This window comes from Ictidomys tridecemlineatus, chromosome 1, assembly GCF_052094955.1.
Source record: "Ictidomys tridecemlineatus isolate mIctTri1 chromosome 1, mIctTri1.hap1, whole genome shotgun sequence".
In the NCBI taxonomy this organism is placed as follows: Eukaryota; Metazoa; Chordata; class Mammalia; order Rodentia; family Sciuridae; genus Ictidomys; species Ictidomys tridecemlineatus.
Window position 1 is genome coordinate 216,838,602 of NC_135477.1, and position 25,766 is coordinate 216,864,367.

Genomic DNA, 25,766 nt, shown 5'->3' on the forward strand with positions numbered 1-25,766 from the left:
TTTTTAAAAAAATATATATATATTTTTAGTTGTTGATAGACTTTCTCTCCTCTCCTCTCCTCTCCCCTCCCCTCCCCTCCCCTCCCCTCCCCTCCCCTCCCCTCCCCTCCCCTCCCCTCCCCTCCTCTCTTCCTTCCCCTCCCCTCCCCTCCCCTCTCCTTTCTTTTCTTTTCTTTTCTTTCCAGTGCTGAGAATCCAACCCAGTGCCCCTACATGCCAGGCTAGTGCAGTCTACTGCTGAGCCCCAGCCCCAGTCCTAGCTGTGAGACTTTAATAAGTTACTTTTGTTGCTTGGATCTTTGTTTCTCTATGTGAAAAATGTGGTATTTGAATGAGGTCATCTCTAACAGGCTTTCCAGCAAAGACTACATGATTAAAATGTTAGGATTAAATTAATAATTTTCAATGCACAAAATAAAAGTAGTCCACTGGAGGGAGCTCCTTGGCATTTTTGTCTCTGGCAAGATTGCCAGCCTGCTGTGAAAACAGTGTGCCTGCTGTTGATAGCTGCAGATGCTACTCATGGCAAAGATCCCATCTTCTCATGGTGGGTGGAAAAGTGACTCCTTGACATATCTTCAATTATTGTTCTGCACATAAGAAATTCTGCTTTGATCTTTGGAAGACATTATTTGTTTCTTGGTATGGAAATGAAAGAAGCATATTTTTGAACCTAAAAGAATTAATAACTCATCCAATTTATTTTTTTATTTGACAAATGAAATAAATTGTTATTTAGAAACTTTCCCTTTTCTTTTTTTCATTTTTTAATACATGGCAGTAGAATGTATTTTGACCTATTATACATATATGGTGTACAACTTCCCTTTCTTCTGGTTGTGCATGATGTGGAGTTACACTGGTTATGTATTCATATATGAACATAGGAAAGTAATCTCTGATTCATTCTACTGTCTTTCCTCCTCCAATTCCCCCTCCCTTCCTTTCATTCCCCTTTGTCTATCCAAAGTACTTCTATTTTTCCTACCCCTGACCCTCGATTGTGAGTTAGCATTTACATATCAGAGAGATCATTTGGATTTTGCTTTTTTTTTGAGATTGGCTTATTTCACTTAGTATGATAGTCTTTAGTTCCATCCATTTACTGGAAAATGCCATAATTTCATTCTCTTCATGGCTGTGTAATATTCCATGGTGTATGTATGTATGTGTGTGTGTGTGTGTATATATACATATATATATATATACATACATACATACATACATACACACCACAGTTTTATCTATTCATCTGTTGAAGGGCACCTAGGTTGGTTCTACAGTTTAGCTATTGTGAATTGAGCTGCCATAAATATTGATGGGGCTGTGTTACTGTAGTGTGCTGATTTGAAGTCCTTTGGATACACACTGAAGATTGGAATAACTGAGTCAAATGGTGGTTGTATTCTAAGTTTTTTGAGGAATCTCCATACTGCTTTCCATAGTGGCTGAACCTATTTTCAGTCCTACCAGCAGTATATGAGTGTGGTGAGTGTGGCTTTTCCCCACATCCTTGCCAGCACTTATTGTAACTTGTCTTCTTGATAATTGCCATTCTGACTGGAGTGAGATGAAATCTCAGTGTAGTTTTAATCTGCATTTCTCTAATTGCTAGAGATGTTGAAGATTTCTTTATATATTTGTTGACAATCGTATTCTGTGAAGTTCTTGTTCAGTTCCTTTGCCCATTTATTGATTGGGTTATTTGAGACTTTTCTCTTTCAAAGGCAATATGGATAATTCACGAGAAAGCTAAGCCTGGAACTCAGGTCTAAAAATTTTACACCATATTTGAGGGAATGAAGTGGGAGAGTAAGCCATGGGTCTTGGTGATGGGGTAGGCATTGTGTTTAACTTTTAAAGGACTGAGAGGCGGGTAGTCTGTTAATTCCTGAGATTATATATAATATTGTATGTGTATGTGAATGTGTGTATGCTTTGTATATTTGAGTGCTATAGTTTGGCTGGAAATAGAACTTTTGTCATTATTGTTGGCTTCCAAGAAATTAGACTTGAGTTCTGTAAGTCAGCCTTTACTTACACAGTGATGTACTTTTGACTGGCTTTACAAATTCATGTAGTTTGGACTCTTGGAAAAACTTCTTTGGTAACTTGATTTTAAACTATCTTTTGGTTTATTTATCTTTCACTTGTTTTAATGATTTTCAGACCTCATTTTTTTTCTCACTGTGAAAGTAGTTATTGGATATTTTTTTAGAGAAGATGAAACTCAACTTTTCTCTATTAGTTATTACTTTTCAAGTCTCTTGGGACTGTTTTTTGAAAATATCTCCAGAGTGCTCTTATTATTTATGATTCTCTAGATTTACCTTGATATAAACATTCCTTGAAAAGTATAGACATTTTAAAATTCTTTGTTTCCACATTCTTCTTCTCCTTCTTTTTCGCTGAGGATGGAACCCAGAACCTTGTGCATACTAGGCAAGTGCTGTTCCACTGAGCTACACCCGCAGCCATGCAATGCATTTGCAATGTGTTCTTTTCTAACGAGTTTATTTAAAAAAGATCCTCTGAGGAATAAATATTTAGTTTCAGTTCCTTATCAGTTATGGTATAGACCATTTTAGAGAGTTGGAATTTATGTAGGCTTGTGTGTGCTTGTTCGGAAAGTGATGTTACTGATATGCAGGAAGGCTAGGAACAGGGAAGCTGTGTAGAAAAGCAGAAGAAAGATACTGGGCAGCTTTCTAGCTCCTTCTGGACAGATTTCTAGACTGAAGCTTAAATCTCAGTGTGAATTGTTAGATATTCAAAAGAAGGAGGGTTAATTTTTATTAGAAGCAGTTATAAAAGTGATTACTAGGCCAAATGACTTCCATATTAATGTATTATTCAGTAAGTATTATTGAGGATTTTGCTATCAGTAATTTCTATTTCTACAAGTTTTGGCTTGAGTTATGAACATTAAGAATTTCAAGCTGAGTAAAACAAAGGGCTAAGCCTCCCATTAACAGCATTTTTAATCATAAAAATCCTGACAAGGGAACAAGTTTTTTTTTTTTTAACAATATCACATATTTGATGGCTGTTTTTCTCCGTAAATTTTGAGGGGCATAATGAATATTTTTTCCATTTTTTAATTTGTTTTAAAATGTATTTGAATCAGATGGGTTATAATTTCTCACTTTTCTGAGTGTACAGGTTGAAGAATTACATTGGTCATGCAGTCATGTATATACCCACAACAATAATAATGTCTATTTTATTTTGCTGTCCTTCCTATCCCTCCTTCCCTTACCCTCCCCTCCCATCACTTCTCTCTACCCAATCTAATGTGACTCACTTCTTTTTTTTTTTTCCTCACATCGTCATACCTGTATTCTATATAACGAAGAGGGTCTCCTTCCCTCTTCTATGCAATTCCCATTCTCCCTCCCTTTCTCCCCCACCTCTCTTCCCTATCTAGAGGTAATGAATATTTTTTAAAAATATTTTTTTAGTTGTAGATGGATATAATATCTTATTTATTTATTTATTTTTGTGTGGTGCTGAGGATTGAACTCAGTACCTCACATGCAAGGCACGTGTTCTACCAGTGAGCCACAACCCCAGCCCATAATGAATATTTTGTAAAAATTTGTTATTATTGGATACAATTAGCCATGTAATAATTTGATGAAGTATAAGATCATTTATTATCTAAAGTGTGGAATTCTTATGCAAAATGTGGGAACTACTATTAAAATAATCTGGTTTTCCCACTTATCCTAATAATAGAACATTTCTTCTGGATTTTTAGATTTCCTCCTTCTTCACCCCTGAAGCCGTATCCAAAGAAGCCCCTATACCAAAAGAATATTATTAAATTTCCAGAATGGAATGATCTCCCACCGGGCACCTCGCAGGAGAACATCCCAGTGAGGCCAGTTGTGCTGGTAAGTGCTGTGACTAAAAGACATTATCTGATAATGCCCAGGTTTGGTCCGGTTGCTTCTGTTAGTGCCTTATGAACAATGGCCTTGAAGTACTATAAGACAATATCATACCTGTCAACAGCTGAGAGATAGTTAACCAAGAAAGATTGGCTCTTACATTTTTTCACTCTTACCCATCGACAGTTTGACAGAATATGTGGTAGCTGTTTTCTTATGTTCAGTCAGAGCAAATATCTGTTAAAACTCCCATTGCAATCCTTTTTTTTCTTGTCTGCTCCATGACTTACACCTCTTCTGTTTTTTTTCTCCTGAAGTTTGTTATTATTAATAGTCGAAAGTAAGAAGGGTAGGGCATGATATATTGTAGAATGATCCTTGACACAATATATGAACAAAGACAGATTCTTCTAGTGTAGGAAAACCTCAGCTCACTGTGGATTAGAATCACTCTTCTTTTACATATTTCTCCTTAAAATATCCCTAGTTGATGACTACCAAGATTGAGATAATGCTAAAAAATAAAATACAGAGAAAAACTTTGATAAGGTGATTTTAAAGAATTTTGCTAACCTATGGTTTTAAGTTAATCTAATCTTATGCAACTAGACAGCCAAAATAATTTTGTTTGTAAAGATATGATGAAACTATTTTTAGGCCAAGTAATTAAAAGAAACTATATATATTATATATATAAATACAAATATATATATATATATATATATATATATATATATTTTTTTTTTTTTTTTTCCCTGAAGAAATTGTAGAATGTCTCATTTTGGAGAAAACAGTTAAGAAGCTTAGATTTTTATCTAAATGATTACAAGGAAAGAGTGATACCAGTGACAAAAATGGGGACTCTGTAGGGAACTTGTGGATGTGTCAGGAATGGTGATAAATTTGATGATAAAGATGGATGGTAGTAAATGTAGGTGTCTCACAGGCAGATAGGGACAATGGCCCTGGAACTTAGAGGGGATGCTGTATTTGATGTCTCCCTTTGCTTAAACTTATTTATGCAAAATATTTTTCAAGTGTCTCTACATGCCAGGCATCATGAAAGGCTCTACAAAGACAGTAATGTGTGACAGTTTTTATTCTGAAAGGACTTGTTGTCCAATAAAGCACACAATAAAAAGTACACGGAAGAGTGAGTGCTATTAGAGGACTATTTATGTCCAATTAGGAGTACTTAGTCAAGGTGCAGTCAATAGTTCTTATCCTATAGAAAATTAAAATATAAATTTTAAGAGATCAGGTATGTTTTTAGAACATTTGAATTTGAACACCGGGGAATATGATTGTAGAGTTGTTATTCAACAATCACTTTTTCATTTAAAACCCATCCAGTATTGTTTATATAGAGATAGAATCTCATATCAATGTGCTTTTATGCCACTGATAAGATTCCCTCTTCTGTTCTACCTGGTTCTGTGAAGTTATAATGTTCCTGGTGCCCCCACTAAGAATACCCAAGTGTTCAATAGAACATCTCAACCCATTGTTCAGGGCTTTGCACTAAAAACAGCAACTTCTATTTTCAGTTTTAATTCTGGGGAGATCTGAATTGATATGCCAGAGTCCCAGATTTACCAGCCTCCTCCCTGCTTAAGCCTATGTTTCTCCCTGGCCATTTGTATCCATATCTCTTTTTATTTATTTGTGACTTTGTCCTGCCTTTGCTTGTATTCCACAGCCCCCCAACCCATTATTTGTAGGGAAGGGGCTGCACTCCCTGTTTGTTTTATACATAAAACTGTTTTCTCACACATTACTGTCTTTGTAGAGCCTTGCATGATGCCTGGCACGCAGGGACACTCGATAAATCTTTTGCATAAAACAAAAACTCCTAAAGTGTAGGGAAGGGGCTGCATGCCTACAATCATTCCACCAAAGCTTGGGCTCCTGCTTCTTAGGATAGTTCAAAGGGAAATGGCAGAGCAGGAAGTGTCCTCAGTGGGGCCCTTGATGAAGTTTTAGAATGATGAAGTTGTCAATTAATAAACACTTCATCCTTTATGAAACTTGAGCTTGTTCTTTTCTGTTGTTTACTTTTTCTTTCTGTCTCTGTCTTCGGTTTGCTTGTTTGTTTGTTTGTTTTTGGTTTATGTTTTGGCTATCTTACATAGCCATTATTTCAAACCAAACCCAAACAAATAAAATAAAATAAAGTAAATATGGTTATTTGCTGTGTGGGCTCTGGTGCCAAACTGCTGGGTACAAATTGTGGCTTCTCCAGGTTGTGGCTGTTTGAGCTTGTGTCTCTGTATCATCCATGTGCTTGTGTCTGAGTTCTCTGATCAGTATATTCATCCCTCCAAGGTAGGGTTGCTGTGGAGATGGAGTTGAGTTCGTACCTACAAGGTGCTGGGAATGTCTCCATTGTGTATTTTAAGGGATACCTACTATATTTTTATGTATTTTTTAAATTTATATAGGGAGTGGGAACATGGGAGGAATAGACAAACTCTATCTAGAGGGGTTGGAAGGGAAGGGGAGACATGGGGTAATTAATAATGGTGGAATGTGATGATCATTACCTACTATATTTTTTATTTTTTAAAAATTTACTTTGAATAGGTAGAATTCATTTAATATTGCACATTTGAAATTTATATTGACTCAGTAAGGAATGTATAATACATGGTATAGTATAGATATTTCTGTAACAGTATGAAAGTGAGGCTAAGTTTGTATTAATTTGCTAAGAAAAAGAACTCTTAAATTTTTGTCAGTTTCTTGATATATTATTATATAAATTGGGAACATGTAAGAAGTTACATTTAATGCTAAATTATAAAAAGCTTAGTTATAGAACTATTATACATTTTTTAAAAAATATTTTTTACTTATATATGGACACAATGTCTTTATTTTGTTTATGCATTTTTAAGTGGTGCTGAGGATCAAACCCAGTACCTTACTAGTGCAAGGCAAGCCCTCTGCCACTGAGCCACAACCCAAGCCCACTATTATACATTTTTACACTGATATCTATATTATGAAATTTTATGGTAGTAATACATTTCAAGGAGTAGATGATGTTTATCCCAAGGAAAAGGAGAACCCTTATATTTAATGACCCCAAACACCTGTTACAAATTTCACAACTTCCTTTGGTTGTGTTTTTTTAGTTATAATAAAGAATAACAATTCAGATTACTTTTTAGCACTTCTTAATTAAAATATATTTCAAAGGAGAAAAAAAGGTGCTTAGAATAGCACCTGATACACAGTTTCTCAGCATTAAGAACTATTGCCATAATAAATTATTTCATAGAATTGTTTATAGGAAGAGAAAGAAGAAAATGAATTACTCATAATATTACCTAGAGAGAATTTCTATTATTAATATTTTTATTGTATATCCTTTTTTCTATGCATGTTTTTAACTCAGAAATGAGGTCATGCTGGGCTGTTTTGGAGCCTGAGTTCTTCACTTACAACAGCGTACTATGCTCATTGTTTTCATGCTTTTCAACATCCAACATTATTTTTAATGCCTCCCTCATGTCCAATATAAAATTGATATTTTACTTCTCTACACCTTTATTGTTAGGTGTTTACAGTATTTGCAGTTTTTCAACATATAAACAATGTGCTAAGCAATACCTTTACAGACAATTATTTGAATATATTCATGAGTATTTTTTTAGGAAAGATTTGTAAGTAGACTTGCTAGACAAATGTTGTTACCTCCAACTTTTCCTTCTAAAACACCTGTTTTGGATGCTTAGAAATTCACACATCCATGTGGCCTTTGAATTTCTTTTGTAGTTCAGTAATTCTTTAAAAGCAAAACCAAAAACCAATTAAAAAAAAAAAATCCCAGGGCTGGAGATATAGCTCAATTATTAGAGTGCTTGCCTTGCATGCACGTGGCCCTGAGTTCAATCCCCAGCAACACACACACATAAAAAAAAAAAAGAAAAAAAAAAGAAAAAAAAGAAATCCCAGAAAATTCCTTCTCCTTTTTTTACAAGTAAGATTTTTCTGTTTTTTTTTTGTAAAAAAAAAAAAAATCATAGAAATTCTTTGTGATTTCTTATATATATTGCCTTTTTTTTAAAAAAAACTATTTATTTTTATGTGGTGCTGAGAATCAAACCCAGTGCCTCACACATGCTAGGCAAGCGCTCTACACTGAGCCACAACCCCAGCCCGTGTATTGCCTTTTAAATGTCCAAATTCTTCTCTGTGATTATGAAAAGAAAGTTTTGTAACTTATGTCTAGTAGTCTAAATGTGAGCTCCCAAGAATAATGTGGCAGAGCTGAGTGACTTGGGGAAAATTATTTAACCCCTCTAAGCTTTAGTTTTTTCCTCTGTGGAAAGGGGTTCATTCCTTCTCTTCTGGTGCCCTCAGCTGTCCTTGAGCTCTTGGTTCTCCTTTGGCAGATGCCAGTTTTGAGCTGCTTTCCAATAGTGTATTTATTTGACATTTGCTTTAGAAAATTTGTCAAAGTAATCTACTTTAGTTTTATTTTAATTAATCACTCAATTTGGACAGTGTGTGGATTTGAATAGGTATTCCTCAATTTAATTGTAAATTAATGAAAAATTATTTTATGAGCTGGGCACAGTGGCATTCTTCTATAATCCCAGATGTTCCAGAGGCTGACACAGTAGGATCTCAAGTTCAAGACCAGCCTCAGCAATCAGCAAGACCACGTCTCAAAAAATAAAAAGTTATTTTACTGTGCTAAGTGTGGTGGACCATGCCTGTGGTTCTGGCTGCTTTGGAGGCTGAAGCAGGGGGAATCCCTTGAGCCCAGGAGTTTCAGACAAGCTTGTGCAACTTAGCAAAACCCCATTTCAAAAAAAATCGTTTTTATATTAATGACACTTCGGCTTCACTGAGTAGTTGAAATTACCATAGTAAATGAAGGTAGGTACTGTTTACTGTCATGCTTATTGATGTTGTTCTTTTGTAATTTATAAACATTCGTCTATAATATGACCTAATCTTAAGAGTCCTTTACTTATTTCTCATTGGTCCACACAAAGAAAGTTAGTTTGTAATTGTAATTATTTATCTTAAATTATTCCTATCAAATCATACCCTATATATTGAAAGATTTATTCTCTCTTACTATTCCTTCTCCTTCCTTTCCTCCTTCTTCCCCACCTCCCAAATTAGAATTCTGAGATGTGGTTCAAGCGTCACAGTATTGCTATTGGAGAGGTGCCTGCTTGCCGTCTTGTCCACCGCAGACAGCTGACAGAGGCCAATGTAGAAGAAATATGGAAGTCTATGACATTATCATAGTATGTACACTTGATATCTATGAGAAATTTTAGTGATTTTGTTTTCTGTTTTGTATCTTCATTATTCTCTGCATATTTAATTTCTGAAATTATGTAAAAAAATCTCAACTTTTGCATAATCTGTAGCTATGTTTAGCAAACAATTTAAATTCTGAAGATTTTCTATTGCTATTTAAATAGGAATTTAAGAGTTTAACTTTTGAGTAACATTGAAATCTTAAACAATAAACACAAGGGAAAATTTGGTCTCATGTATGAAGAACTATAAGTATAATTGAAGTTAAGAGTTTACAGCAATTATTATTTCTCACAAAGATATACTAGTAGCAGTTTGTCATCATTGGATAAATTAGTTTTTGATTGTATAATATTTTTTCTTATAAAATTATTTTCTTGGAATTCAAAGCATTGTATTACTGAATCATTAAAGTAGTATGTTAATGGCAAAAGGATATATTTTAAGGTTTTTATTTTTCAATTATATTCCATTTCTGCTAAGTTTGCCTTCAATGATTGGGTAAAGTGCATGACAATAATGCCCTTTAAAGAATAACGTTTTGCAGCACCAGGTTTCAAGGTTAATAATGATTATTATTTATCTTCTAGTTTACAGAAAATCCTTGGCTTAGACTCCTTAGAAGAAGTTTTAGATGTCAAATTTGTCAACTCCAAGTTCATCGTCCATAACGTATATAGTGTTAGCAAGCAGGGAGTGGTTATCCTTGATGACAAGTCAAGTAAGTGCATGAAAACCATTTGTTCTTGGTTGACCTGGCACATTGGCTCTGCAGATCCATCAGCTCCTCTTTGACCCTTCCCTAAACCTAAGCAACTTTATCCTTTCTTTCATATATCTTTCTTTCATTGCACAATACTTAAACAAACAAAAAAATAAAAAATAAAAAATAAACTTTTGGCTAATTTTTTGAATAAAGAAAATGTCATGGAGAGATGAGTATCCAGAAGGAAAACCTTAGCAGAATCCATCTAGAGGCTAGTTCATTGTAACCCCCCTGCCCCCACCTACCACTAAGTGGTTCTGTGTTATCTCTAAGTAAAACCCTCTGGAAAGTAAGGATGTTTAAGACCTAACCAAGTGAGTCAGTTTTAACATGGGGGCTCAGAGCCATTGCCTTTAGCTTCTGGCTCACTTTTTCATGATATGTCTTTGTATCAGATTACCTGGTATAGTCTTCTTGATTTATGTCATTTTTTTAAAACAAGGTATTTCTTTAAATACTGAGGGTATTTCATACCTTTTCCTCCAGACCCATTTATAAATTGGAGGGAAGAAAAAGACATTACCTACCTAACCCAGTTTTTGATTTGGAAATATATAGTCATATCACTATAGTATAGTGATGCCTATAGTGCCCAACAATTCCTAGGTTTGTTTTAATTGGACATAACTTTCCTATGTTAATATGAATATATGACCAGGGTAACTCCATATCATGTTCAACCACAAGAATGGGATACTTATTAGAATGTTATACTCCATGTATGTATATATGCCAAAAAACACTTTACTGTCATGTAAATTTAAAAAGAAAAATAAAAAACAAACAAAATAACTTTCTTCCTACGGGTGAGGGTTGAACCAGAATTGGTTGTGTGCTTTTATTTTATTTTTTGGTTTTATCTTTTAATTCAATTCTTGATGCTGAGGATTGGCTGGAACTAAATGACCTTTGGATGTGAGAATATAGTAAGTATAATACATCTTGGGATTTTATAAAACATTAAATTCAGGGCTTGAGGCTCCTAAGCAGCAGACAGAGGGTACCAGAAGGAGCCTGAGCAGTTGTAAGAGGACAGGAGGCGTTTCTAGGCCATGTCACCTAGCAGGAGCAGAGTCTGTCTTTGAAAATGGAAACACTTTCTCTTTCATACCCCTTCTATCAGGAATGGAGGACAATGGGAGGCAGAAATAGATTTGTGGTGACTTTGTGAGTTTTTGAGTTAATATCATCATATAACATTAAGTTTTGTAGAAGTGCATCTAAATCCTTCCCCATTCTCTGAGTGTAGCACACACTTGCAGTTACAGTTATTGACCAGTCATCTTTTGTTTAAGTTCTTTAGGGAAGAGAGGATATTATAAACTCCTGTTCAGGAGACTCCGGTTTACTCAATTCAAAATTGTCTTCCCATTTTTACCCAAGAAGATGAAGTGGAAGCCTGCGTGTTGGTCCTTCTCATCAGTGTCTGTGGCAGGACAGAGACTGAAAAGGCTCAGCTGGGACTTTTTGAAGCAGTGTTTTTCTTCTATTATTTTAAGGCTATCCTAATACTTAATAGCCTAATACTAACTTGTCTGTAAAACTTTCTTTGCCAAAAGCATTTTTAAAATGTTAATAGCTAAAATGAAACTTACATTGGATCTAAAAAAGGTACCTTTTTTGGGTTCGATCTTAGCATTGCATAAAAAAATAAACAAACAAAATAAAGGCAAGTTTTCCATCTACATTAAAACAAAAACAACAAAAGAAAAAAGAACGTATCTTTTTGTTGTTGTTGTTGGGTGTTGTTCCCAGGGCCCTGTGCATGAAAAAGCCTGTGCTCTACCACTGAGCTATACCCCCAGCCCATAATTTACTTTTTGCTTATTTATTTTGTTTCATAAATGCATTTAATGGGTATTATTTTTGCTACTTCTGAATTTTCTTGGCCTTTCATAATTTTTAGGGTTAACTGATTTGTCTGTTGATTTATTTCTCTGGGCCAAACTACCCAATTTTTTTTTTTCTAATGGTGCATATTGTCCTTAGAGAAATTTGTAGGTGTCATTTATCAAAGTACAGGTTGTAACACTTCTGCTAAGAAAGAATTCTATCTTTGAAATGTTCTGATGCAAAAATTGGTCATATGTTCATATTACCTGGGCAAGTAATACATTCTTAATTATATATATATAATTGAGTTACATAGAATTGAAAAAAAAATCTTTTTATTTTTATTTCTCCTGCAGAAGAACTTCCTCATTGGGTACTGTCAGCTATGAAGTGTTTGGCAAATTGTAAGTATTAATTATCTGCCAGTTTTATGGAATTGAGAGAAATTAGTGCCCTGAATTAGAAAATATTTCGGCTCAATGGACCAAATACTGATTTGACACCTGTGAGACTGGCAGCTAATTGTTTTGGGACTACTGTGCTTTTAGTGATAAATTTGTGACTTAGTGAAAGGGCTATTATAAAATAATTTTAAAGGCATTTGGTGCTTCCATTTTCATATGGATATAATCACACTGTAGATAAAGTCTCACTACTTCTGACTGCTTCATCACAGGAGAGAAATAAGTTAGTAATAGTGCATGTAACGTAGTGACAACTGCCTATTAATAGTCTACAGGTTTTATTCCTGAAGCCTGTATTTTTATTCCTAAAAGACATGCTATCAAGTATCTACTATAGTTATATCATCCGTTTGCTCAGCAGATCTTTCTCATGTTGGCTTTTCATAGGGCAGTATTTTCAGTGGGAAATATTTTAGTGTGTACTGATTCAACTGATATGCAGGATGGCTTGGGAGGAGAAGGACCTGCATGCAGAGAAATAAGAAAGGCCTGTTTTAGGAATTTGGATGTAAGACAAGGGGGACTGCACCAGGTTGGTCCCTATGAGGACTTTTGTAGGCATCTGAAATCCATTGTGTAGGCATGTGGCATCCATTTCATTGGCTGTCATGGGTACTGAAAAGAAATTAGCATAGCATATTATTAACAATCATTTTTAGGAGGTTTAATGCACAGAAATTATTCTAAAAGTTAAAGGCTGACCCTCCAGACAAATGATTGATTGATTGATTGGTTTCTGGTGCTAATAATTGAACCCAAGGCTTTGCATGCATGCTAGACAAGTTCTCTACCACCGAACTACACCCTCAGCCCTTTTTATTTTTCATTTTGAAACAGAGTCTCACTAAATTGGCCAGCCTGGCCTTGAACTTGTGATCTTCTGAGTCTCCCACATTTCTGGGCTAAAAGGCATGTACTATGCTAGGTTCCAAATAAGTGATCTTACTGGGAAGAGTTCTAGTTATTTTGGTTGACTGATAATGGTAATATTCAATCTAGAGGACCTTCTGATTTACCTTAGAAAGATAGTTTCCTTCTTTCTTTTTGGGTAGGACTAGCATGTACAGAGAGATATCTAAATTCTTGAATTAGTAGACTCTAAATTACTTATTTCATTGAGTTAGTTTTGTTTGGTTATAAGGTGAAACTAACCACTTAGCATAATGTGAGTAATCTTAGTGGTCCTATGTGGAGAATGACTATATACCATCATTCTGAATATGCATAGCAACATTAATTTGTGTAAAGCCCAAATTTCTCTGAGTTTAATTATTAAAATTTTCTTTGTTTTTTTTTTGGTTAATATTTTTGAAACTCTGAGATGTAGAGTACTTTGGTTTTAGTTTGGGGGAGTTCTTTTTATTCTTCCTGCTCAACCATTTGAGGTAAATTAAATTTAAATTGTATCTTTGACCAGAGTTGGCAATGATGAGATAGATTTAAATGGGAAGTTAAATGACCCATTTCAGAACTCCTGGCAAACCAGAGATTTGGAAATCAGTCAGTGGGAAAGAACATCAGAGGCCAGTATCTAAGCTATAATATATTATAATATGTTTTAAGGGGTATTTATAAAGTTTAATTTTCAATGACAACCGAAATGTAGTGTAATTTCCCTGATGATAAACATGTAAAAGAACCAAACTTCTGAAGGAAGATTAGATTAACTGAATTCTTTGTTTATAGAGGGGAAAGATATGAGGCTTGATTATAAAGGATCTTCACACTTATGAGGTGATATTATATGAGGTGGACAATGTTGACAGTTGGGAACATGCTGACATAAACCAAGTGGGATGCTTTACCAATAGTTGGCATGTCCATAAAGATGTTCATTGATGTATCAAAGAATAAATGGTGGCCAAAGGGCAAGGTTGACCTTTTGGATAGCTTTATAAAATCTCTTTAAGTTTTATAGAATGCTCCTTGACCCTTGACATTTACTTTGAATCCATCAAACTCATGAGCTGTTCTTGGTCCTTTCCTTTTCTAAATTCAGATTCTTATTACAGTTAACTAAAACGAAACAGAAAGGATAGGCTGAGTAATGATATTCGAAGGCCACTTGCCTCCTTTTCTGTAAGTCAGCTACTCATCTCTTTCTCTTTAAGTCCTATCTACAATTATTGTAGACCATATGCATATGGGTCTCCATGCTTTGGTTGTTGGCCAGGCACAATCATGGCTGTCTACACAATGAAGGATTAATGCTAAATAAATACAAAACCAGGTTAACTGGAGTTTTCTTTCTTGTACGTTAGATTGCAAAAATTTGATCAAAACAAATTCAAACAAACAAAAGCCAAAGCATTTATTTCCCAGAATTTGTCAGAAATAGCATCTATAAATTATAGATGCTATAAACTAGATTAAAGAAAAATATTCTTAAAGTTCAAATTTTGTTAAGAAAGAAAAGATCTTAAAAATATTATCTCCTCTCATAGAGCTCACCGAGCACTGTCTTGTCTTTTCTTTCTTTTTGGAAAACCTGTTTTGTTTTTCTTTCTGCATATTTTCAAAAAGGATGATGAAATCTTCAGAAAGGGATATAACTGCTTAGAATGAACCATATACTTATCCTGGTAGTGACTAGTTCTAAGCAATGTGTCTTGCTGAGTTATAAAACTAATTATTTCAGTTGGCTAAGCTTGGGCTGTATCCGTAGGAAGCAACAAAAATGATGGCTAGCCAGGAGTGGTGGTGCACACCTGTTATCCTAGTGGCTAGAAAGGCTGAGGCAGGAGGATTGCAAGTTCAAAACCAGCCTCAGCAACGGTGAGGTACAAAGCAACTCAGGAGACACTGTATCCAATCAAAATACAAAATAGGGCTGGGGACATGGCTCGGTGGTCAAGTGCCCCTGGGTACAATCCCCAGTACACCCCGCCCCCGCCCCCCCCCCAAAAAAAAGAAGTGGTAGCTACATTTGCTCTGTTTTTACACGATCCCACATGTATAGATATTTCATTATTTTAGCTAATAAATTATTTTATAAGAAGAGAACAGAATGTTGAAAGGTAAGAAGCTTCCTAGGGAGACCAGAAAAAGACATTTCATGATGTTCCATTGGATTGAAATGTGAAGGCCCAGAGTGCTTTGCACCCCTTTCTAGTTTGCTCTTCCTTCCTTACTTCAGTATTCTGTAGAAAGAATTTCCTTTCAACTTATCTTGTCTGCTTCCTTCATTAGCCCAGGGATAGACTTCTATTGGGTATGGTTGTTTAGTCTTTTGCAGGCATAGGTGTGGCCAGTGGAGGTAAGTCATCTTTTGATGGTTGGCCTGGAATCAACTAGAGAGTTTATAATCAGAATGAATAATAAGCAAAATGTAAAATCTCCTTTTCAGGTTATCTTTTTTTTTAAAGAATTTGAATTTTCATTAGTCTGTAATAGTTTAATTAGAGGCAGAAATTTGATTATTTTATTCAGCTCTATGACTGTAGGGTTTAATAATATACCAGTGATGAAATAATGAAAAGCTATGAAAATCACTTTATAACTTGTCTATTGCATATATCAGCTAATTGTTATATAGGTTAATTTATCAAGAGTAAGAAAATTTTGAATATTTTAAAGAAAATTATCATTGTTTACATTTAATAAGTGTGCTCTTTAGAAGAATAGAAAGAGTAAATTTCTTTTAAAATGGAAGTAGGTCAGTGCTTTGCCTCATTGTTTTATAATAGATTTCAACTTAGACAGAAAACATTTGTGTAAGTGAAATGTATATCAATGTACATAATGTTAATTTTCCATGATCTTTTTCTGTTCTGTATGTATCTTGAATATCTTTACCTAACACACTTATGTACAGATTATAATCTTTAGAGGTAATTGATCCATTAGTGTTTCTTTTTCTGTTTTTTTAAAATAGGGCCCAACTGTTCAGATTTGAAGCAGCCTATGTACTTGGGATTTGAAAAAGATGTATTTAAAACTATAGCAGATTATTATGGTCACTTGAAAGAGCCACTGCTTACATTTCATCTTTTTGATGCTTTTGTCAGTGTATTAGGTAAGTTGAATATAATGAACATATATCTGCATTATTGATATTGAATCATTTTTTTTACTACCTTGAGAAGTCCATTAGCCACAGCTCATGACATTTTTAAAATAAAAATTGATAAAGAGCTTGACATGGCTGGATTGATTACAGTTATATGAAGGAGTAAAAGAAAACAGTCATGCTGTATGTATTATGAGACTCAAACCAAGGACCAATAGTTTTTATTTCTTAAGAAAGAATAGTATATTGTATGTCATGTTTATACAAAAGAGCATATCTTTATTGGAGAGAAGAATATAAATTTGCTGTTCATGACTCAGTCTCTTATTCTGGGTATGACTTCATGAATGATCAAATGTGAGAGGTATATTTTCATTTAAAAATCTAATTTGTGTTAATAGAAGACACAGGTTTTTATAAAACTATTTGTTGTTTAAGACAATATTTTAAAATAAATACAGTAACTTTATCATTGTCTAAAACTTGTTGGTGTTCCTCCTCTAGCTATGGGCTTTAGAATTTACACTGAATGAAATACGATACAAAGGGAAAAATCAATATCATCACTATAGATATTCTGATATTGTTTCTTTCTTCTTGGAAATCAGATAATCCTATTGCATGTTGTGATGTTTCAATGAATATTATTTTTTTTCTCATTAGAAGGTTTGCTTTGAAGAGGAATGATTGTGTGGGTATCATCCTGTCTATGTAGGTTTATGGGAATTAGCATGCTCTTGGTTTTGAACATCCTGGGGTTGAACAGTCTTCCTCTTTCCCTTGCTTTCCCTTCTCTAACTTCCTATGGCATTTCTTTTCTTTCTCCTTTCTATCTTTTTGCAAAGCATGGATGTTGCTGTAATATCCTAACAAAACATCACAGTATGTGTATACCTTATCTGCTGTCTCAGTATAGTACTTTATACTTTTTTATTGGTTCTTTTTTTTTAAATAAATGACAATGGAATGCATTTATTAAAAAATAAATGGCAGTGGAATGTAATAAGAATGTACAGTTTTTGGGGCTGGGGTTGTGGCTCAGTGGCAGAGTGCCCACCCAGCATGCCAGAGGCACTGGGTTCGATCTTCAGCACCACATAAATGTAAAATAAAGATATTGTCTCCATCTAAAACTTAATAATAAATATTTTTTAAAAAGAATGTACAATTCTTATTACACATATACAGCACAATTTTTCAGATTTTTTTATTGGTTCTTTCTAGTTATATGTTACGTTAGGATTCATTTTGACATAATTATGAAAGCATTGGAATATTGTTTGTTCTAATTCAACCTCCAGTACTTCTTCTTTCTCTCCTTCTTTACTTTTTCCACTGTTCTACTGATCTTTCTGCTATTTACTTATGGTTTTTGTTTTTTAAAATCAGTGTCTTGTGGATGTACATGATTGTGAGATTCACTGTGGTATATTCATATGTGTACATAGGAAAGTTAGGTCGGAGTCAGATTCATTCTGCTGTTCTTTACTATCCCATCTCTCCTACCTCCCCTTCAATCCTTTTCTCTATTCTACTGATACTTCGTCCTCTGAGCTCCCCCCACCCCCTGCCCCATTTTGGATTAGCTTCTGCATTTCAGAAAACATTCAACATTTGACTTTTTTGGAACTGGCTATTTCACTTAATATGAAAGTCTTCATTTCCACCCATTAACTGCCAAATGCCATAATATCATTCTTCTTTATGGCTGAGTAAAACTCCATTGAGTGTATATGTTTACTTTATTTACTTTACCCATTCATCTGTTGAAGGGCACCTAAGTTGGCTATTGTGAATTGTGCTGGCATAAACATTGATGGGGTTGTGTAACTGCAGTATGCTCATTTTAAATCTTTTGCATATATACTGAGGAGTAGGATAGCTGAGTTATATGGTGGTTCCATTCCTAGTTCTGAGAAATCTCCAAAGTGCTTTCCAGAGGGGTTGCACTAATTTGCTGTTTCATCGATAATGTGAGTGTACCTTTTCCCCCTACGTCCTAGCCAACATTTATTGTTACTTGTCTTCTTGATAATTGCCATTCTGACTGGAGTGAGATGAAATCTCAGTGTAGTTTTAATTTGCACTTATCTAATTGCTAGAGATGTTAATGTTTTCATATATTTATTAAACATTTGCATTTCTTATTTTGAGAAGTGTTTGTTTAGTTTTCTTGTCCTTTTATTTATTGTTTTTTAAAGGTTTTTTGAGTTTTTTGCATATTCTATTTGAGGAACAGGTGGCAAAGATTTGCTCCCAATCTGTATGATTTCTTGTCAGGGTCTTGTTTCCTTTGCTGTGAAGAAGCCTTTTGATTTGATGCCATCCTACTTATTAATTTTAAATTTTATTTCTTGTGTTTTAGGAGTCTTGTTAAGGAAGTCAGTTCCTGAGCCAACATGATGGAGTGTTGGGCCTACACCTTCTTTTAGTAGGTGCAGGGTTCTAGTCTAATTCTTAGGTCTTTGATCCACTTTGAATTGAGTTTTGTGCAGGGTGAAAGACAGGGGTCAAATTTTATTCTTCTGTATATGGATTTCCAGTTTTTCTAACACCATTTGTTCAAAAGGCTATCTTTTCTTCAGTGCGTGATTTTGTCACCTTGTCTAGTATCATATAACTGTATGTGGATTTGTCTCTTTGTCTTCAGTTTTAGTCCATGGGTCTTCATGTCTTTTTGGTACCAATATCATGCTGTTTTTGTTACTGTAGCTCTGTAGTATAATTTGAAGTTTGGTATTGTGATGCCTCCTGCTTTGCTTTTCTTGCTAAGGATTGCTTTGGCTATTCTGGACATCTTACTTTTACAAATGAATTTCCTAACTGCTTTTTCTAATTCTGTGAAGAATATCATTTGAATTTTGATGGGAATTGCATTGAATCTGTATAATGCTTTTGGTAGTATAGCCATTTGACAATATTAATTCTGCCTATCTAAGAACACGAGAGATCTTTCCATCTTCTAAGGTCTTCTTCAACTTTTTTCTTTAGTGTTCTGTAGTTTTCATTGTAGAGGTTTTCCATCTCTTTTATTAGATTGATTCCCAAGTATTTTATTTATTTTTTTAGGGCTATCGTGAATAGGATAGTTTTCCTACTTTCTTTTCCAGCAGATTCATCATGATTATTTTATGAGTGTTGATCTTGAATCCTATTACTTTTCTGAATTCATTTATGGTTTCTAGAAGTCTTCTGGTGGAGTTTTCTGGGTCTTCTAAATATAGTATTATGTCATCAGCAAACAGATCATTTAAGCTCTTTTCCTCTTTGTATCCCCTTAATTTCCTTCTCTTGCCTGATTGTTGTGCCTAGATTTTCAAAGACTGTGTTGAATAGAGTGGTAAAAGTGGTCATCCTTGTCTTATTCCTGTTTTTTCAGGAAATGCTTTCTGTTTTTCTCCATTCAGTATCATGTTAGCCTTGGGTTATCAAATATAGCCTTTAAATATTGAGGTAAATTGCTTTTATCCCTGGTTTTTCTAGTGTTTTAAACAAGAATGAGAGCTGTACTTTATCAAGTGTTTTTTCTGCATCTGGTGAGATAATCATGTGATTCCCATCCTTAAGTCTATTGATGTGGTGAATTATATTTATTGATTTATATGTGTTGAAGCAATCTTGCATCCCTCAGTCATGATGCACTATCTTTTTAATGTGTTTTGTATGCAGCTTGCCAATATTTTAATAAGAATTTTTGCATCTATTCTCATTAAGGATATTAGTCTGAAGTAATTCCCTCCTTTTCAATTTCATGGAATAATGTAAGGAGAACTGGTATTAGTTCTTCTTTAAAAGTCTGGTAGAACCCAGCTGAGAATCCATCCAGTCCTTGACTTTTCTTTGTTGGAAGACTTTTGATAGCTGCTTCAAATTCATTATTTGATTTTTGATCTGTTTAAGTTTTCTGTATCCTCATGGTTCAATTTGAGTAGGTCATATGTCCCTAGGAATTTGTATCTTCAAGATTTTCTAGATTATTGGAATATAAACATTCAAAAATAGTTTCTGATGACCCTCTGGATTTCAGTACTGTCTGTGGTGATATTTCCCTTTTCATCTCAAATTTTGTTAATTTGGGTTTTTTCCCTTTTTCTTTTGGTTAGTTTGGCTAAGGTTTTATCAACCTTGTTTATCCTTTCAAAAAACCCAAGTCATCTCTTTGTTTTTTCAGTCATTTGTATTTGTTTTTAATTTCGTTGATTTTATTTCTGATTTAAATTATTTCCTGTCTTTTTTTTTTTTTTAATATCTGATTTGGGTGTTGGTTTGTCCTTCTTTTTCTAGGGTCTTGATATGTAATGTTAGATTATTTATTTTGTATTTTTATATTTTTTAAGAAATTTATATGTGATTTTTATTTATTTATTTATTTATTATTATTATTAGTTGTTCATAACATTACAAAGCTCTTGACATATCATATTTCATACATTTGATTCAAGTGGATTATGAACTCCCATTTTTACCCCGTATACAGATTGCAGAATCACATCGGTTACACATCCACGTTTTTACATACTGCCATACAAGTCTCTGTTGTATTCTGCTGCCTTTCCTATCCTCTACTATCCCCCCTCCCCTCCCCTCCCCTCCCTTCTCCTCCCATCTTCTCTCTCTACCCCATCTACTGTAATTCATTTCTCTCTGTTGTTTTTTTCCCCTTTCCCCTCACTTCCTCTTATATGTAATTTTGTATAACAATGAGGGTCTCCTTCCTTTACCATGCAATTTCCCTTCTCTCTCTCTTTCCCTTCCCCCTCTCAACCCTGTTTAATAGTGATCTTCTTCTCATGCTCTTCCTCCCTATTCTGTTCTTAGTTGCTCTCCTTATATCAAAGATGACATTTGGCATTTGTTTTTTAGGGATTGGCTAGCTTCACTTAGCATAATCTGCTGTAGTGCCATCCATTTCCCTGCAAAATCCATGATTTTGTCATTTTTTAATGCAGAGTAATACTCCATTGTGTATAAATGCCACATTTTTTTTTTATCCATTCATCTATTGAAGGGCATCTAGCTTGGTTCCACAGGCTACCTATTGTGAATTGTGATGCTATGAACATCGATGTAGCTGTATCCCTATAATATGCTCTTTTAAGGTCTTTGGGGAATAGTCTGAGAAGGGGAAAAGCAGGGTCAAATGGTGATTCCATTCCCAGCTTTCCAAGGAATCTCCATACTGCTTTCCAAATTGGCCGCACCAATTTGCAGTCCCACCAGCAATGTACAAGTGTACACTTTTCCCCTCATCCTCGCCAGCACTTGTTGTTGTTTGACTTCATGATGGCTGCCAATCTTACTGGAGTGAGATGGTATCTTAGGGTGGTTTTGATTTGCATTTCTCTGATTGCTAGAGATGGTGAGCATTTTTTCGTGTACTTGTTGATTGATTGTATGTCCTCCTCTGAGAAGTGTCTGTTCAGGTCCTTGGCCCATTTGTTGATTGGGTTATTTGTTTCCTTATTGTTTAATTTTTGAGTTCTTTGTATACTCTGGATATTAGGGCTCTATCTGAAGTGTGAGGAGTAAATATTTGTTCCCAGGATGTAGGCTCCCTATTTACCTCTCTTATTGTTTCTCTCACTGAGAAAAAACTTTTTAGTTTGAGTAAATCCCATTTGTTGATTCTTGTTTTTAACTCTTGTGCTATGGGTGTCCTATTAAGGAATTTGAAGCCCGACCCCACAATATGTAGATTGGAGCCAACTTTTTCTTCTTTCAGATGCAGAGTCTTTGTTTTGATTCCTAGCTCCTTGATCCATTTTGAGTTAACTTTGGTGCATGGCGAGAGAAAGGGATTCAGATTCATTTTGTTGCTTATGGATTTCCAGTTTTCCCAGCACCATTTGTTGAAGATGCTCTCCTTTCTCCATTGCATGCTTTTAGCACCTTTGTCAAATATAAGATAGTTGTAATTTTGTGGATTGGTCTCTGTGTCCTCTATTCTGTACCATTGGTCCACCCGCTTGTTTTGGTACCAGTACCATGCTGTTTTTGTTATTATTTCTCTGTAGTATAGTTTGAAGTCTGGTATTGCTATACTGCCTGTTTCACTCTTTCTGCTTAGAATTGCTTTTGTTATTCTGGGTCTTTTATTTTTCTAGATGAATTTCATGATTGATTTTTCTATTTCTACAAGAAATGCCATTGGGATTTTGATTGGCATTGCATTAAACCTATAGAGTGCTTTTGGTAATATGGCCATTTTGATGATATTAGTTCTGCCTGTCCATGAACAGGGTATATTTTTCCATCTTCTAAGGTCTTCTTCTATTTCTCTCATTAGGGTTCTGTAGTTTTCATTGTATAGTTCATTTACCTCTTTTGTTAGGTTGATTCCCAAGTATTTTTTTTTTTTGAGGATATTGTGAATGGGGTGGTTGTCCTCATTTCCATTTCAGAAGATTTGTCGCTGATGTACAGGAATGCCTTTGATTTATGTGTGTTGATTTTATATCCTGCCACTTTGCTGAATTCATTTATTAGCTCTAATAAAAAAGTTTCTTTGTAGAACCTTTTGGGTCTGCTAGAGATAGGATCATGTCATCTTCAAATAGTGTTAATTTAAGTTCTTCTTTTCCTATCTTTATGCCTTTAATTTCTTTCGTCTGTCTAATGGCTCTGGCCAGTATTTCGAGAACTATATTGAATAGAAGTGGTGAGAGAGGGCATCCCTGGCTTGTTCCAGTTTTGAGAGGGAATGCCTTCAGTTTTTCTCCATTCAGAATGATGCTAGCCTGAGGCTTAGCATGGATAGCTTTTACAATGTTGAGGTAAGTTCCTGTTATCCCTAGTTTTTCTAGTGTTTTGAACATAAAGAGATGCTGTACTTTGTCGAATGCTCTTTCTGCATCTATCGAGATGATCATATTGTTCTTATCTTTAAGTCTATTGATGTGGTGAATAACATTTATTGATTTCCCTATGTTGAACCAGCCTTGCATCCCAGGGATGAATCCTACTTGATTATGGTGCACAATTTTTTTGATATGTTTTTGTATCCGATTCGCCAGAATTTTATTGAGAATTTTTGCATCTAGGTTCATCAGAGATATTGGTCTGTTGTTTCTTTCTTTGAAGTGTCTTTGTCTGGTTTCGGAATCAGGGTGATGTTGGCCTCATAGAATGAATTTGGAAGAGCTCCCTCTTTTTCTGTTTCCTGAAATAACTTGAGAAGTATTGGTATTAATTCTTCTTTAAAGGTTTTTTAAAACTCCGCTGTATACCCATCCGGTCCTGGGCTTTTCTTGGTTGGTAGTCTTTTGATGGCTTTTTCTATTTCCTCCATTGATGTTGGTCTGTTTAAATTGTGTGTATCCTCCTGACTCAATCTGGGCAAATCATATGACTTAAGAAATTTATCGATGTCTTCACTATCTTTTATTTTATTGGAATATAGGGTTTCAAAATAATTTTTTATTATCTTCTTTATTTCTGTAGTGTCTGTTGTGATATTGCCTTTTTCATCCTGTATGTTAGTAATTTGAGTTCTCTCTCTTCTTCTCATCATTAGCATTGCGAAGGGTCTGTCGATCTTATTTATTTTTTTTGAAGAACCAACTTTTAGTTTTGTTCAATAGTTTTTTTAAAAAAATATTTATTTATTTAGTTATTGGCGGACACAACATCTTTCTTTGTATGTGGTGCTGAGGATCGAACCTGGGTCGCACACATGCCAGGCAAGCGCGCTACCACTTGAGCCACATCCCCAGCCCCTTGAATAGTTTCTTTTGTTTCAATTTTGTTGATTTCCACTCTGATTTTAATTATTTCTTTCCTTCTGCTACATTTGCTGTTGTTTTGCTCTTCCTTTTCTAGGGTTTTGAAATGAAGTGTGAGCTCATTTATTTGTTGGTTTTTTCTTTTTTTGAGGAATGAACAACAGGCAATGAATTTCCCTCTTAAAACTGCTTTCATTGTGTCCCATAGATTCTGATATGTTGTGTCTGTATTTTCATTTATCTCTAAGAATTTTTTGATTTCCTCGTTGATGTCTTCTGTAACCCATGATCATTCAGTAACATATTGTTCATTTTCCAAGTGATTTAGGATTTTTCCTTCCTTCTTTTGTCATTGATTTCCAGTTTCATTCTATTATGATCAGATAAGATACATGGTATTATCTCCACACCTTTATATTTACTAAGGGTTTCCCTATGGCATAATATATGGTCTATTTTTGAGAAAGATCCATGTGCTGCTGAGAAAAAAGTATATCCACTAGATGATGGTTGACATATTCTATATATGTTGGTTAAGTCTAGGTTATTGATTGTGTTATTGAGTTCTATAGTTTGTTTATTCAACTTTTGTTTGGAGGATCTGTCCAATGGTGAGAGAGGTGTGTTGAAGTCACCCATAATTATTGTGTTGTGGTCTATTTGATTCTTGAACTTGAGGAGAGTTTGTTTTATGAACGTCGAAGCACCATTATTTGGTGCATAAATATTGATAATTTTTATGTCTTGTTGGTGAATTGTTCCTTTTAACAGTATTTAATGTCCTTCTTTATCCCTTTTGATTAACTTAGTCTTGAAGACTATTTTATTCGATATGAGGATGGCCACCCCTGCTTGCTTCCGAGGACTGTGTATGTGGTGTGATTTTTCCCAACCTTTCACCTTCAGCCTGTGTATGTCTTTTCCAGTCAGATGTGTCTCCTGAAGGCAGCATATTGTTGTTTTTCATTTCTTGCTCGTGTAGTGCTTTGCTCAAGATGCTTTGCAATGCTTGTTTTCTGGCTGCAAATTCTTTTAACTTTTGTTTATCGTGAACGATTTTTATTTCATTGTCGTACCTGAAGCTTAATTTTGCTGGATACAAAATTCTTGGTTGGCATCCATTGTCTTTCAGTGTTTGAAATAGGTTGTTCCAGGATCTTCTCGCTTCCAGCGTCTGTGATGAAAAATCAGCTGTTAACTTTATTGGTTTACCCCTGAATGTAATCTGCCTCCTTTCTCTTGTAGCTTTTAATATTTTCTCTTTGTCCTATATATTGGATGTCTTCGTAACAATGTGTCTTGGCGTTGGTCTACTGTGATTTTTGTATGCTCGGTGTCCTGTATGCATCTAGAATTTGTACATCCGTTTCCTTAGTTATATCTGGAAAGTTTTCTAAATTTATTTCATTCAACAGATTGCTCATTTCCTTGGTTTGGAGCTCTATACCTTCCTCTATCCCGATGACTCTTAAGTTTTTCTTTTTTATGTTATCCCATATCTCTTGGATGTTTTTCTCGTTTACCAGCCTTTCTGAGTTGGCTAGACTCTTTTCAAGATGATATATTTTGTCTTCATTGTCTGACGTTCTGACTTCTACTTGCTCCACTCTGCTAATGATACTTTTGTTTGAGTTTTTAATTTGGTTTATAGTTTTCTTCATTTCTAAGATTCTGGTTTGATTCTTTTTTATAATCTCTATCTCCTGTTAAAGTTGCTTATTTGCTTCTTGAATCTGTTTATGTAATTCATTTTCAATGTGTTCTTTCATTGTTTGAATTTGCTGTCTCATGTCC

At 34.7% G+C, this 25,766-nt stretch overlaps 1 protein-coding gene across 2 annotated transcripts in view; it reads left to right on the forward strand.

The window, feature by feature from the left end:
- The window catches only part of Depdc1b (DEP domain containing 1B), a 121,697-nt gene that overhangs the window by 71,212 nt on the left and 24,719 nt on the right, over nt 1–25,766 (forward strand). For both annotated transcript variants that reach the window (XM_040272780.2, XM_005319596.5), the window contains exons 3-7: nt 3,761–3,896; nt 9,036–9,163; nt 9,770–9,900; nt 12,135–12,182; nt 16,117–16,257. In XM_040272780.2, coding sequence (XP_040128714.2) covers nt 3,761–3,896; nt 9,036–9,163; nt 9,770–9,900; nt 12,135–12,182; nt 16,117–16,257 — 584 coding nt within the window. The remainder of the gene's footprint in view (nt 1–3,760; nt 3,897–9,035; nt 9,164–9,769; nt 9,901–12,134; nt 12,183–16,116; nt 16,258–25,766) is intronic.